The sequence below is a fragment of the Aquarana catesbeiana genome, linkage group LG13 (genome assembly GCF_042186555.1).
Source record: "Aquarana catesbeiana isolate 2022-GZ linkage group LG13, ASM4218655v1, whole genome shotgun sequence".
Lineage (NCBI taxonomy): Eukaryota > Metazoa > Chordata > Amphibia > Anura > Ranidae > Aquarana > Aquarana catesbeiana.
Genome location: NC_133336.1, coordinates 119,149,563 through 119,164,462, shown reverse-complemented (window position 1 = coordinate 119,164,462; position 14,900 = coordinate 119,149,563). Strand labels below are relative to the sequence as shown.

The following is a 14,900-nucleotide window of genomic DNA, read 5'->3' as shown; positions in this document are numbered from 1 at the left end:
AAATGTAAGACTAGGGCTGACAGAAACCAAATTTGCCTTTGGTTAAGGGACAGAGAGGAAAGCTCAAAATGAGAGAAAAAAAAAAAAAAACTAAATTGTAATGTATTGCAGCTTACCAATTCTTAGATGTGGTGGCTGCATTCGTTTACTTTTTTTAGGCTTTTGTTTCCTTTCTTTTTCACCTTGTAATCTGGCCAGTAAGTCTCTATTTTTAAAATTCCTTTAACAGACCAAGCTGTTCAGCAAAAGTATCATTGGAGACAAGACATGCAACACTGACAGGAGTGCTTACAATGCTTTTATTTAATACCTTTACCCCAAAAGGAAAAAAACGGTCATAATTGTTCAAAAACTGTTGGAATTTTGCTTTATGCCCCGTACACACGGTCGGACTTTGTTCGGACATTCCGACAACAAAATCCTAGGATTTTTTCCGACGGATGTTGGCTCAAACTTGTCTTGCATACACACGGTCACACAAAGTTGTCGGAAAATCCGATCGTTTTAAACGCGGTGATGTAAAACATGTACGTCGAGACTATAAACGGGGCAGTAGCCAATAGCTTTCATCTCTTTATTTATTATGAGCATGCGTGGCACTTTGTCCGTCGGATTTGTGTACACACGATCGGAATTTCCGACAACGGATTTTGTTGTCGGAAAATTTTATCTCCTGCTCTCCAACTTTGTGTGTCGGAAAATCCAATGGAAAATGTCCGATGGAGCCCACACACGGTCGGAATTTCCGACAACACGCTCCGATCGGACATTTTCCATCGGAAAATCCGACCGTGTGTACGGGGCATTACTGTGATAATCAAGTCCATCTAAAACTTCCCTCCCCACGATTGACAATGATGCTGTCCAGAGGTGGCTTTGTTGTTCCTAAATCCAGAGTGTAGACATCCTAAGATGGGAAGTGTGTTATTGATCACCAGGTGAAAATAATACATGAATGCAGTCACCACATTGAAGGATTGGTAAACTGCAATATTTTCATTTTGTATCTGGGTTTATACACCTTATTGGTTGAATTAGATGGCCTTGTGTCCTTTTTCAACCAGATTAACTATGTAACTTTTAGAATATGTTACGCCTGTATTTAGGGTGTAATATGCAGCGCGTTTCAGCTCCTGCCCCCCTCTTCCTCTGACCCCCTTCCCCGTGACAGCAGGCAGGAGATCCTCTCCCCCTCTCCGCTGTCACGTTTAAAATTGTCACAGTTGTGCAAGGCTCTGCCCGCTCAGCCATGTCATTTATTCACAGGGATCTGTGACTGAATAAACTACAAGTCCCGTCTGCCAATATGGCAGATGGACTTGTAGTTCTCAATGGACTATGAGCATGCTGATTAGCGTGCTTGTAGTCCATTCACTCTTCTTCTAGCATTCGAACTGAAAGCCCATATACAGGTACAGGCAGAGAGCTAGAGGGAGAATGTGCAAGAACCGTAACAACACACCTGTGATCCACTGATCGTGGGTGCAATGCTTCGCTGGCCCATGTAGGAAAAAATATTAAATGCACATTTTTTCCTGCAAAAATATTTGCATGTATATTTTTTTTCCTAAAAGGTGAACTTCTCTTTTAAGGCATATTTAAAGCCAGACATGCTTTAAAGAGTGCAGTCAGAAATGCTACAGGCAAAAATGTAAAATTTTAAGAATTACCCAACTATCTTCTGCATTTACAATGTGCAATGATAGATTATCACATCAACAGTACTCCTACCTAGAATATCCAGTCCCATGGAAGCTGCAAGTTGTCGTGCCCCATCTTCTCCAAAGATATGGGTTTCGTGATTACACTTAGGACATCGAAAAACACTCATGTTCTGCACAAGACCTAGCACCTGTCAGAAGACAAAAACATCATTTATATATTTAATTTTTATCATTGCTAAATATGCAGGAGTTAATTTATAACATAAAGAACACCCTATAAATAGTGGACTCTTGTTAAAATATTATAGCTAGCAACTAGGGATGAGCCGAACACCCCCCTGTTCGATTCGCACCAGAACATGCGAACAGGAAAAAAGTTCGTTCGAACACGCGAACACCGTTAAAGACTATGGGACACGAACATGAATAATCAAAAGTGCTAATTTTAAAGGCTAATATGCAAGTTATTGTCATAAAAAGTGTTTGGGGACCTGGGTCCTGCCCCAGGGGACATGGATCAATGCAAAAAAAAGTTTTAAAAACGGCCGTTTTTTCAGGAGCAGTGATTTTAATAATGCTTAAAGTCAAACAATAAAAGTGTAATATCCCTTTAAATTTCGTACCTGGGGGGTGTCTATAGTATGCCTGTAAAGGGGCGCATGTTTCCTGTGTTTAGAACAGTCTGACAGCAAAATGACATTTTGAAGGAAAAAACTCATTTAAAACTACCCGCGGCTATTGCATTGCCGACAATACACATAGAAGCTCATTGATAAAAACGGCATGGGAATTCCCCAAAGGGGAACCCCGAACCAAAATTTAAAAAAAAAAAATGACGTGGGAGTCCCCCTAAATTCCATACCAGGCCCTTCAGGTCTGGTATGGATATTAAGGGGAACCCCGCGCCCAAAAAAAAAAAAACGGCGTGGGGTCCCCCCAAAAATCCATACCAGACCCTTATCCGAGCACGCAACCTGGCAGGCCGCAGGAAAAGAGGGGGGGACGAGAGTGCGGCCCCCCTCCCTCCTGAACCGTACCAGGCCACATGCCCTCAACATTGGGAGGGTGCTTTGGGGTAGCCCCCCAAAACACCTTGTCCCCATGTTGATGACGACAAGGGCCTCATCCCCACAACCCTGGCCGGTGGTTGTGGGGGTCTGCGGGCGGGGGGCTTATCGGAATCTGGAAGCCCCCTTTAACAAGGGGACCCCCAGATCCCGGCCCCCCCCCTGTGTGAAATGGTAAGGGGGTACAAAAGTACCCCTACCATTTCACTAAAAAACTGTCAAAAATGTTAAAAATGACAAGAGACAGTTTTTGACAATTCCTTTATTTAAATACTTCTTCTTTCTTCTATCTTCCTTCATCTTCTGGTTCTTCTGGTTCTTCTGGCTCTTCTGGTTCTTCCTCCGGCGTTCTCGTCCAGCATCTCCTCCGCGGCGTCTTCTATCTTCTTCTCCTCGGGCCGCTCCGCACCCATGGCATGGGGGGAGGCTCCCGCTCTTCTCTTCTTCTTCATCTTCTTCTCTTCTTCATTTTCTTCTCCGGGCCGCTCCGCATCCATGCTGGCATGGAGGGAGGCTCCCGCTGTGTGACGGCGCTCCTCGTCTGACAGTTCTTAAATAATGGGGGGGGGGGGGCGGGGCCACCCGGTGACCCCGCCCCCCTCTGACGCACGGGACATGACGGAACTTCCCTGTGGCATTCCCCGTGACGTCACAGGGAAGTCCCGTCAAGTCACCGTGCGTCAGAGGGGGGCGGGGTCACCGGGTGGCCCCGCCCCCGTTATTTAAGAACTGTCAGACGAGGAGCGCCGTCACACAGCGGGAGCCTCCCTCCATGCTAGCATGTGTGAGGAGCGGCCCGGAGAAGAAAATGAAGAAGAGAAGAAAAGAAGAAGAGAAGAGGGAGCCTCCCCCCCATGCCATGGGTGCGGAGCGGCCCGAGGAGAAGAAGATAGAAGACGCCGCGGAGGAGATGCTGGACGAGAACGCCGGAGGAAGAACCAGAAGAGCCAGAAGAACCAGAAGAACCAGAAGATGAAGGAAGATAGAAGAAAGAAGAAGTATTTAAATAAAGGAATTGTCAAAAACTGTCTCTTGTCATTTTTAACATTTTTGACAGTTTTTTAGTGAAATGGTAGGGGTACTTTTGTACCCCCTTACCATTTCACACAGGGGGGGCGGGATCTGGGGGTTCCCTTGTTAAAGGGGGCTTCCAGATTCCGTTAAGCCCCCCGCCCGCAGACCCCCACAACCCTGGCCGGTGGTTGGCCCTTGTCCTCATCAACATGGGGACAAGGTGTTTTGGGGGGCTACCCCAAAGCACCCTCCCAATGTTGAGGGCATGTGGCCTGGTACGGTTCAGGAGGGGGGGGGGCCGCACTCTCGTCCCCCCCTCTTTTCCTGCGGCCTGCCAGGTTGCGTGCTCGGATAAGGGTCTGGTATGGATTTTTGGGGGGACCCCACGCCGGTTTTTTTTTTTTTTTTTGGCGCGGGGTTCCCCTTAAAATCTATACCAGACCTGAAGGGTCTGGTATGGAATTTAGGGGGAACCCCACGTCATTTTTTTTTTTTTATTTTGGCCGGGGTTCCCCTTAATATCCATATCAGACCTGAAGGGCCTGGTATGGAATTTAGGGGGACTCCCACGTCATTTTTTTTTTTTTATTTTGGTTCGGGGTTCCCCTTTGGGGAATTCCCATGCCGTTTTTATCAATGAACTTCTATGTGTATTGTCGGCAATGCAATAGCCGCGGGTAGTTTTAAATGAGTTTTTTCCTTCAAAATGTCATTTTGCTGTCAGACTGTTCTAAACACAGGAAACATGCGCCCCTTTACAGGCATACTATAGACACCCCCCAGGTATGAAATTTAAAGGGATATTACACTTTTATTGTTTGACTTTAAGCATTATTAAAATCACTGCTCCTGAAAAAACGGCCGTTTTTAAAACTTTTTTTTGCATTGATCCATGTCCCCTGGGGCAGGACCCAGGTCCCCAAACACTTTTTATGACAATAACTTGCATATTAGCCTTTAAAATGAGCACTTTTGATTTCTCCCATAGACTTTTAAAGGGTGTTCCGCGGCATTCGAATTTGCCGCGAACACCCCAAATTGTTCGCTGTTCGGCGAACTTGCGAACAGCCAATGTTCGAGTCGAACATGAGTTCGACTCGAACTCGAAGCTCATCCCTACTAGCAACTGACCACCACTAGACCCCGGACTCCATCAATTCTACAGCCTGGAAGAATTCACCACTACAGCTAGGGATTGGCCACCACTAGACCATGAAACGAATCACTTCTACAGCCAGGAAGTCTGCATCATTACAACTAGATATACTAATTAGGAAAACCGCGCTAGGGAACTTGAATGAAAGAACAAGATAGTAGCTGCACCAATAAAACACCAATATCCGTGTAAAATATTTCAATAATTTCTAAAAGGTGCGCTTACAGTCAGTATGCACAAGTGAAGTCATTAAGTGAAAAAATGTGTATGAATAAATTAAACTTGCATGAAACAAAATTTAAAAAAATAAAATAAAAAATAAAGAATTTATATATTGAAATATATATATATATATGTGAAGTGTACACTATCGTGCCAAAACACACATGTGAAAAACTCAAATATCAATAATGGTCACAACGGTTAAACATCAATCAAGACAAGGTGTGACACTGATGAAAATATCTGTTAATAATAAAATAATCCAAAGGTAGTGAGCATAGTCCATAAAATAAAACAGCAAGAAAAAGTTCATGAAAATAGGGAAACACATCCACTTTCCATCAAACCGTAATCCATGTGATTGAAGAAAGAAGAGAAGGATAAATAGATGTGACTTCCAATTGAAGTGAATCCAAGAAAAAGTGATAAAGGTGGACCCTTACCCTCGATGGTGGACACCCCTATTAGCGAGGTCTTGCGAGCAAGCAGATTTAGCCCTTTGCAGGGACCATGTGATGATAGGGTGCACAGCAGCTGACACATCCAGCGTCTCCAATCTGGTCTGATCCAAGTTACAACTAGAGACTGATCACCACTAAACCAAAGTATTATCCAACCCTACAGGCTGAATGTAACCACCACCTACAGCTAGGAACAGGCCACCACTAGAACTAAGAATTAGCCAGAGTAGGAGTCATCATAACAGTTGTGCTCAACTTGTGTGCATGTTATCAGGCCAAAATCACCAGGGTATGTAAACTTTTGACCAGGGTCATTTGGGTAGTTTCTGTTGTCATTATGATTTAAAAAGAGTAAACACAGTTGACTGATAATAAATGGCTTCAGCCAAACACTAACCATGAGTGAAAGAAGAGTTTTTGTGTCATTTATATTCTCTGAAAAATGGCCAAGAAATCATAAATTCTGCCAGGGTATATAAACTTATGAGCACAACTGTAGCTTTCCTGTATCACAAGCAGAGATTCTCCGGTGACCAAATTACTGACACAGGGGACTGGGGTTTCTGAAGTGAAAAACTGAAGGACTGAAGACTCAGCAGCTGTGCCGAGAAGCAGGAGAGAACAGAGTAAGCAGTTTATCTATTGACACTTCTTTCTGCAATCGGAGGGGTGCAAACAGGGAGGTGACTCCCTTGTATTCCTTAAAGCGAAACTGGAGTTCTGTAAAAAAATAGAGCTGGCAGGCTTTTATTGCAGAAGACACATACACTGTCTCTTCTGCAACAAAGTGCCCCTACCTGCCTGCTTGTTGTCAGTGGCGGGACAGTCCCTGTGTACTGGAATGACGGTCTCCTGCGCTTGCACAGGAGTGACGTCATCCTGCGCAAGCAAAGACTGGCACACCGGAGAAGATGTCGGCGCTGACAAGGGACCACTGGAAAAGTGAGTAATAATCCCTTTAGTGCCACTTTAACTTTAAAGCTGGTCGTACACTATGAACTTTGGCCAGTTACTGGGGAACTTGCTAAAATTCACTCCATAGGTGGCCCCTCCTGTGCAACATCCTTAGATTGAGTGTACAGAACATTTTTTGGCTATGCAGTGGCTGAATCCAATCAGAGGCAGCCACTGTTCAGGTACTCTGACAGTCGTCGCTAGTAGTCACAGCGGGGAATATGTCTATCTGCACAGTATAGTATGAATTTAGCAAAAGAAAATTGTTCTGTGCCTAGTGATATGAGGCAGTAAATGTCTCTGCAAACAGTCTATGATGAGTCCAACTATGAAACAGGAACATGCAGTCAGGGGAGATAGGTAAGACAGACCTGCCATTAACATAAAAAAGAAAAAAAAAAAAAAAGGAGGATCGAGCTTTGAGGGTCATAGCTCATGGACCTGGGGTCACATAGACCCCAAATTTGGGGGGTAGGTAGCTGAAGTCCTACCCCACCACTGGTCAAAAATTAGTTTCCACCTATTGTTCCTGAGATTTGGGGTTTCTTGTGCCTGTCAAAAGCTACATACAGTGCAGCCAGTTTAAATACAAGCTGGCACACGCTGTTTGCAGCATATTGAGAGGATTAGCTCACAGTGCCTCTGACTTTTTGTCAGAGGCACTGAGCTCAATGGACAGCTTGGAGCCTTGGACTAATATACAGTAAAGCACCATTTGTCCAAGCTGATCAATAAAAATGCTGCAGTGGAGGCTCTCCTCTCACTGCAGTGTCATAAAAGGGGGCATGTGTCTAAAAAACAAACGCTCCCTTCCAGCCCAGACCTCTTAACTACAAGGAAAAAAGCATAGGTTTATGGGTATAAGGTTTAACCATAATACCATGTTTTTCTCACACAGTTAAGAGGGAGTATCTGATGCTGCTGAAAAAATAAGATTTTTATAACAGCTTACCTGTAAAATCTTTTTCTTTGAAGTACATCACGGGACATAGAGCCATAGTAGTTACTATGTGGGTAAATAGCCACCTTCAGGTGATGGACACTGGCACGCCCTAAATTAAAAAGTGCACTCCCTATATAACCCCTCACACTGGTGGGAGTACCTCAATTTTGTAGCAAAGCAATCAACGTGTATACCAAAGCAGGGAGGGACCTCTGTGTCCCGTGATGTACTTCAAAGTAAAGGATTTTACAGGTAAGCCGTTATAAAAATCCTATTTTCTTATCGTACATCATGGGACACAGAGCCAGGGTAGTTACTATGTGGGATGTCCCATAGCAATGCCAACTAAAGGGAGGGAGACACAACAAAAGTAGGGCACCCAGAGACTAGAGGACTCATACTGCAGCCTTCAGTACATAGCGCCCAAAGGTGATATCCTCATGTCTTTTACATCTACCTGCCCCTCATCTATCCATTTAATGCATGTGCTTCCATTGTGGAGACGCTTATAAATTCAGTAGTGTTAGGACTGCAAGCATACACAGGGTGCCGTGAAGAGGCCTTGCAGCTTATGCATGCGTTTGCAAATGCGTGCTAACTAAACCCCTGTTTTTAACGCAGACTGTTGGACAGGTTAATTTGGTCGGTTGGCAGACTGGTTGGTGAGTTGAGCTATGGAATGTTCTGTTTTTGTCTTTCATGTGATAGCCCTTCCATGTGCTCCTTGCTGTGAAGGCCAGTTATAGGTGGGGGCAGGGGCCATTTGTTTGCAGCTACATGATAGAATCTGGTAAATGTATGGACTGAAGACCAAGTTGCGGCCTTGCAGATCTGAGCGATGGAGGCTTGGTGATGCACTGCCCAAGAAGCACTAACAGCCCAGGAGAAGTGTGCTTTAATAGGAAAAGGAGGAATTCTCCTCTTTAACCATAAGCTTGAACAATCACTTGACTAATCTGTTTAGAAATAGTAGATTTCAACGCTGCCTGTCCCCTTTTTAGGACCGTCTGGGAACATAAATGAAACATCTGTTTTGTGAATCCAAGCGGTCACTTTCAAATAGACCCTGATCGCTCTCACCACATCAGGAGAATGTAGTGACCTTCTTCCATAGAATGAGGTTCTGGAAAAAATTAATGCAGAACAATATCCTGGCTTAAACGAAAAGCCGATACTACCTTTGGTAGGAATACAGGATGAGAACGCAATACAACCTTATCCTTATGAATAAACCAATATGGTTCTTTACAAGAAAGAGCAGCCAAATCTGATACTCTTCCTGCAGAAGATATGGCAACTAAGAAAATTATTTTTCTTTGTCAAGAGGACCAAGGAAATATCTGTATTGACTCAAAAAAAGGCTGCTTCTGTAAAGCCAACAGGACCAATTTAAGTCCCAAGGGTTCAGGGGAGACCTAACTGGAGGATTAATCTGCGTTATCCCCTGAATAAAGTTACGAACCAGAGAGTGTGAAACAAGAGGTCGTAGAAAAAAAAAAAAAAAAAACGCTAAGGCCAACATCTGGCCTTTGATAGAAATACAAGGATTCTACCTATGACATATTACCTGGGGTGCCAACACCAGGAGACATATGCCTTCCAGATTCTATAGAATAGGACTCTAGAGATCGGCTTCCTAGTATTAAACAAAAATAGAAACTACTGAAGCTAACAGCCCACGATCTTTCAGAATGTGGGTCTCAATAGTCAAACCGAATACCGGACCTTGCGAGAGAAGGTCTGGCCATAGCGGTAGGGTCCAAGGGTCCCCTACTGCCATCTTTATGATCTTGGCAAACCAAGATCTCCTGGGCCACGCTGAAGCCACAAGAATCACCTCCTTCCCTTCTTGCTTGATCCTGCGAGAAGCAGCAGAACAGGAGGGAACGCATAGATCAATGAAAGAATTGATCCCACGGAAAAAAACAAGGAATTTGTTCTGAATGCTGTCAGATCCCTTGTCCTTGACACAAAGTTGTCGATCTTGTTGTTGAACCTGGACACAAACAGATCCACGTCCGGAACTCCTCCTCTTTGACATATTGACAGAAAGATGTCGGGGTGAAGGGACCATTCTCCCGGAAACAATTGTTGGCAACTCAAGTAGTCTGCCTGCCAATTCTCTATTCCTGGAATGAAAATTGCTGATAGGCTAGGAATGTTGTTTTCCTGCCCAAGATTGAGTATGATTCACCTCTCTCTGGGCTGCACGACTTTTCGTTCCCCCTTGGTGAATGATATAGGCCACTGCTGTGGCATTGTCGGATTGGAGCCTGACAGAACAATTGCGTAGTCTGAGTGTCCAGGCCTCTAGGGCCAGGCTTACTACCCGAATCTCTAGAATATTGATGGGCAAGGTCCTCTCTGATTTGGACCATTTCCTTTGGACGGACATTTCTTCCAGGACTGCTCCCCAGCCCAGAAGGCTGGCATCTGTTGTTACCAACTTCCAGGAAACTGGTAGTAAGGATTTTCCTTTCTGAAGATTCTTGGATATCAACCATTGAGTCTCTGACACACTTTGAGGGATAAACGCATTGGGAAGTCCAGAGCTTGGACCTTCTTGATTCAAGTTGACAGGATACTATTTTGCAGCAGTCTTGAATGAAACTGCGCACAAGGAACGGCCTCGAAGAAGCCACTGTCTTTCCCAACAATTATCTAGGTTAAGAATCGAACCTAGGTATTCCAGGTAGCGGACTGTGGCGACCAAACTTTAGATTTAAGCGGGCTACCGATTGATCTATTAAGAGTAGATCGTCTAAGTAGACTAGTATCGTTAAACCTTGAGCCCTGCTAAAGAAGGTGCCAGGACCTTTGTAAACACTTGAGGTGCAGTAGCTAGACTGAAGGCAGAGCTACAAACTGGAAATGAAGATTTTCTACCTAGAAGCGTAGAAATTTCTTGTGAGCGGTGAAAAAAAATTGGCACATGGAAAAGCATCCTTGATGTCGATTGACGCCAGAGGTTCTCCCCCTTGTAGGATGGAGACTACTGACCGGATTGACTCCATGCAAAAAGAACGGTTATTCAAGAACGGTTATTTAAAACGGGTTTAGATCTTTGAGATCTAAAATGGGTCTGACATCCCCGTACGGTTTTGGAACCCGTAAAAAGGTTTGAAAAAAACCCTAATCCTTGCTCTATCAAGGTGACCACCAATATATCTCTTTGAGACAAGAGATGATCCAAGCTAGAAAGAGACTCCTTTTCACTGGATCTCTGGGAACGTTTGATCTGAGAAAATGAGGAGACAGGAACCCTCGGAACTCTAGTTTGTAACCTAGAGAAATTGAGGAAGCCACCCATCTGTCTTGACATTGTGCCTGCCAGATCCTTGAAAACTGTAGAAGCCTTTCCCCCACTCAAGCGAGCGGGGGCGCCCCTTCATAAGGCTTTAGTATTTTGTTTTGTGGGTTACCTCACCCAGGTCCTCTTTGACCCTGGGACTGACCCTGAGGTTTACCTCTTGAAACTTGACGGTGGAGGCCGTCGTGACTGCCTGGAGGCTGATGCCCCTGGTACTGGAGAAGAAGCATATAAGATAAAAACTGCTTCTTAACTAAAAAAGGGAACTTTTCCCATTAGAAATCCTTTGGATGTACTTATCCAGATCGTCTCCAAATAACCGTTCACCATAAAAAGGGAAATTGGCCAAGAGCTTTTGCATGGTGCTTTGGCTGACCAATTTTTCAACCATAGGATTCTACGCACAATTACCAGCCCTAGCATGAGCCGTGAGGCCTGGAGAACAGAATCTTTCATAGCGTCAACTGTTAAACACAATGCTTCTGATATGCTGGCCAAATCTTGGGCCTGCTGATCAGGAATAACTTTGAGTACCTCTATAAACTGGTAATTTAAGGCCTGAGATACTCTGAACGCTGCCAGCGCACAATGAATGACTGAACCTGCGAGTGAAATATAGTTCTTTTAAAAAGGAACTCCAGCCTCTTATCTGTTGGACCCCTTTAGCATATTAGCATTGTCTACTGGACAAGTCATGTTTTTATTAACAGAGGATATAGCAGCGTAAATTGCTGGAACTCCCCATAAAACCCTTCCTCTATAGAATAAAGTATTGAGAACTTTTTCAGAGGAAAAAAACTGTTTATCTGGGTGCTCTCCCTCAGAATACATAAGCTTTCTTAGCCATGAATGGATAGGAAAAGCATGAACAGATTTGGGAGGCTTTAGTGAACCCAAACCAGACGTGGGCTCATCTACTGACTGCGTTACTGGCAGTAAAAATGTTGAGTGGACCAATTCATTGAGCGACTGTACCAACAACCTTTCCTGCGAACCTGATACTCCGCATCAGGTTCTTCAGAAGAGGAGACATCAGCCTTTTCCTGGTCCTGGAGAGAAATTCGTCATCTCTCGCCCCTTGTTCCTCAGAATGAGGGTCCTGAGCAATGGACAGGGAGCTGCTACGCTTAGTCCCACTCTCTGATGCTATTAAAGCTTCAATCTTTACTTAAAGCTTAAAATACTTTAAGAAAACCCCCCTTAGTAAAATACACAGGGGCTGCAGTGTTAAGAGCAACTGCAACATTTGCCCCTCCTGACAGTTCACCATGACCAGCCATATTACTCTCAGGGGAGGATGCCATCTTTACTGGGATGGATCTAGGCGTCTGTGTGACTGTAAAAGTCTTTCTAGAGCCCCCTATTGAGATGTTTTTCACCCCCCTTCTGACCATAGCCCGATGCACAAAGCAGAGGTACTATCAGAAGGAATGCATTCATTGCTTGAGTTCAGCTCTGTTACTGCTATTAATGCTCAGCTTGATGCAGCAGTAAATGTGTCAAGAAATGCCTGTGTCACAAACCTCATTGCTCTTGTGTTCCTCCTGCAGCATGTAATAACACAATAGTGCTTTTAAAATAGACCTTCCCGCGCTGGACATTGGAGGACGCCAATGCCGCGCTAAGCTCCAACATCCTATGGACAGATGAGATCAAGATCAACTTGTACCAGAGTGATGGGAAGAGAAGAGTATGGAGAAGGAAGGGAACTGCTCATGATCCAAAGCATACCACCTCATCAGTGAAGCATGGTGGTGGTAGTGTCAAGGCGTGGGCATGTATGGCTGCCAAAGGAACTGGTTCTCTTGTATTTATTGATGATGCGACTGCTGACAAAAGCAGCAGGATGAATTCTGAAGTGTTTTGGGCAATATTATCTGCTCATATTCAGCAAAATGCTTCAGAACTCATTGGACGGCGCTTCACAGTGCAGATGGACAATGACCCGAAGCATACTGCGAAAGCAAGAGTTTTTTAAGGGAAAGTAGTGGAATGTTATGCAATGGCCAAGTCAATCACCTGACCTGAATCCGATTGAGCATGCATTTCACTTGCTAAAGACAAAACTGAAGGGAAAATGCTCCAAGAACAAGCAGGAACTGAAGAAAGTTGCAGTAGAGGCCTGGCAGAGCATCACCAGGGATGAAACCCCTGTCTATGCGTCTATGCGTTCCAGACTTCAGGCTGTAATTGACTGCAAAGGATTTGCAACCAAGTATTAAAAATGAAAGTTTGATGGATGATTGTTAATCTGTCACATTTTTGGTCCCTTAAAAAGTGGGAGGCACATATACAAACTGTTGTAATTTCTACACCGTTCACCTGATTTGGATGTAAATACCCTCAAATTAAAGCTGAAAGTCTGCAGTTAAAGCACATCTCATTCATTTCATTTCAAATCCATTGTGGTGTATAGAGCCAAAAAGATTAGAATTGTGTTGATGTCCCAATATTTATGGATATTTATATTACTTACGGTAATTAACCATTTGCCACATAGGCCAATTCTGACACTTCTCTTCTACATGTAAAAATCCTATATTTTTTTTTTTTTGCTAGAAAATTACTCAGAACCCCCAAAGATTTATATATATATATATATATATATATATATATATATATATATATATATACACATATACACACACACATACATGAGTAGCTCCCGCATATGAAAATGGTGGTCAAACCACACGCGTGAGGTATCGCTGCGATTGTTAGAGCGAGAGCAATAATTCTAGCCCTAGACCTCCTCTGTAAACGCAAAACATGCAACCTGTAGAATTTTTTTAAACGTCGCCTATGGAGATTTTTGAGGGTAAAAGTTTGACGCCATTCCACGAGTGGGTGCAATTTTGAAGCGTGACATGTTGGGTATCAATTTACTCGGCGTAACATTATCTTTCACAATGTAAAGAAAACTTTACTGTTTTATTTTTTTATTCAAAAAGTGAATTTTTTCCAAAAAATTGCGCTTGTAAGAATGCTGCACAATACGGTGTGAAAAAAAGTATTGCAATGACCGCCATTTTATTCTCTAGGGTGTTAGAAAAAAAACAATATATAATGTTTGGGGGTTCTAAGTAATTTTCCAGCAAAAAAAATGGTTTTAAACATGTAAACACCTAAGGCCCCTTTCACACTTATACGAGTTGTCCCACGATTTTGTACTGCAAAATCGTATGACAAGTCATTCTCCATGATTTTCAATGACTACCATTCATATTGGCACGACTTTAAGTTGTGCCAACTTCAAAGTAGTCCCTGCACTACTTTGGTCCAACTTCCATGCGAGTTGTACTCCATAGACCTCAATGTTAAACCCTCAAGTAGCATGCAAATCGTACCTGAATAATATAAACACGATTTCAGTACGACTTTGTAAGCACAAGCTGTAAGCACAAGCCTCACACCATGTATGTTTTCATTTGTTAATGCCAAAGTTGTGGCAAAGTTGTACAAAGTAGTACTGCTCCCAAATCGCGGCAAAATCGCGGTCGTGAAATCACGGTAAAATCGTGCAACTTTGAAGGCATATAAGTGTGAAAGGGGCCTAAATTCCAAAACGAGGCTGGTCCTTAATAGGTTAATGTACACACAGCATCCCATATTGACAGAAAAACACAGAATTGTTGACATTTTTACAGTGGCCTCCATAATCCTTAAATGTAAGAGGTTTGGGACGACCAGAACCCTTCCTAAAGCTGGCCATCCGGCCAAACTGAGCTATCGGGTGAGAAGAGCCTTGGTGAGAGAGGTAAAGAAGAACCCAAAGATCACTGTGGCTGAGCTCCAGAGATGCAGTCGGGGGATGGGAGAAAGTTGTAGAAGGTCAACCATCAGCAGCTCTTCACCAGTCGGGGCTTTATGGCAGAGTGGCCCGACGGAAGCCTCTCATCAGTGCAAGACACATGAAAGCCCGCATGGAGTTTGCTAAAAAAAAACACCTGAAGGACTCCAAGATGGTGAGAAATAAGATTCTCTGGTCTGATGAGACCAAGATAGAACTTTTTGGCCTTAATTCTATGCGGTATGTGTGGAGAAAACCAGGCACTGCTCATCACCTGACCAATACAGTCCCAACAGTGAAGCATGGTGGTGGCAGCATC

The 14,900-nt window shown here is 43.8% G+C and overlaps 1 protein-coding gene across 1 annotated transcript in view; it reads right to left on the bottom strand.

Annotated features, from left to right (window-relative positions):
* NUBPL (NUBP iron-sulfur cluster assembly factor, mitochondrial) overlaps positions 1–14,900 on the bottom strand; it is a 106,029-nt gene that overhangs the window by 5,337 nt on the left and 85,792 nt on the right. Inside the window, exon 9 of the mRNA XM_073609890.1 lies at positions 1,732–1,852. Coding sequence (XP_073465991.1) covers positions 1,732–1,852 — 121 coding nt within the window. The remainder of the gene's footprint in view (positions 1–1,731; positions 1,853–14,900) is intronic.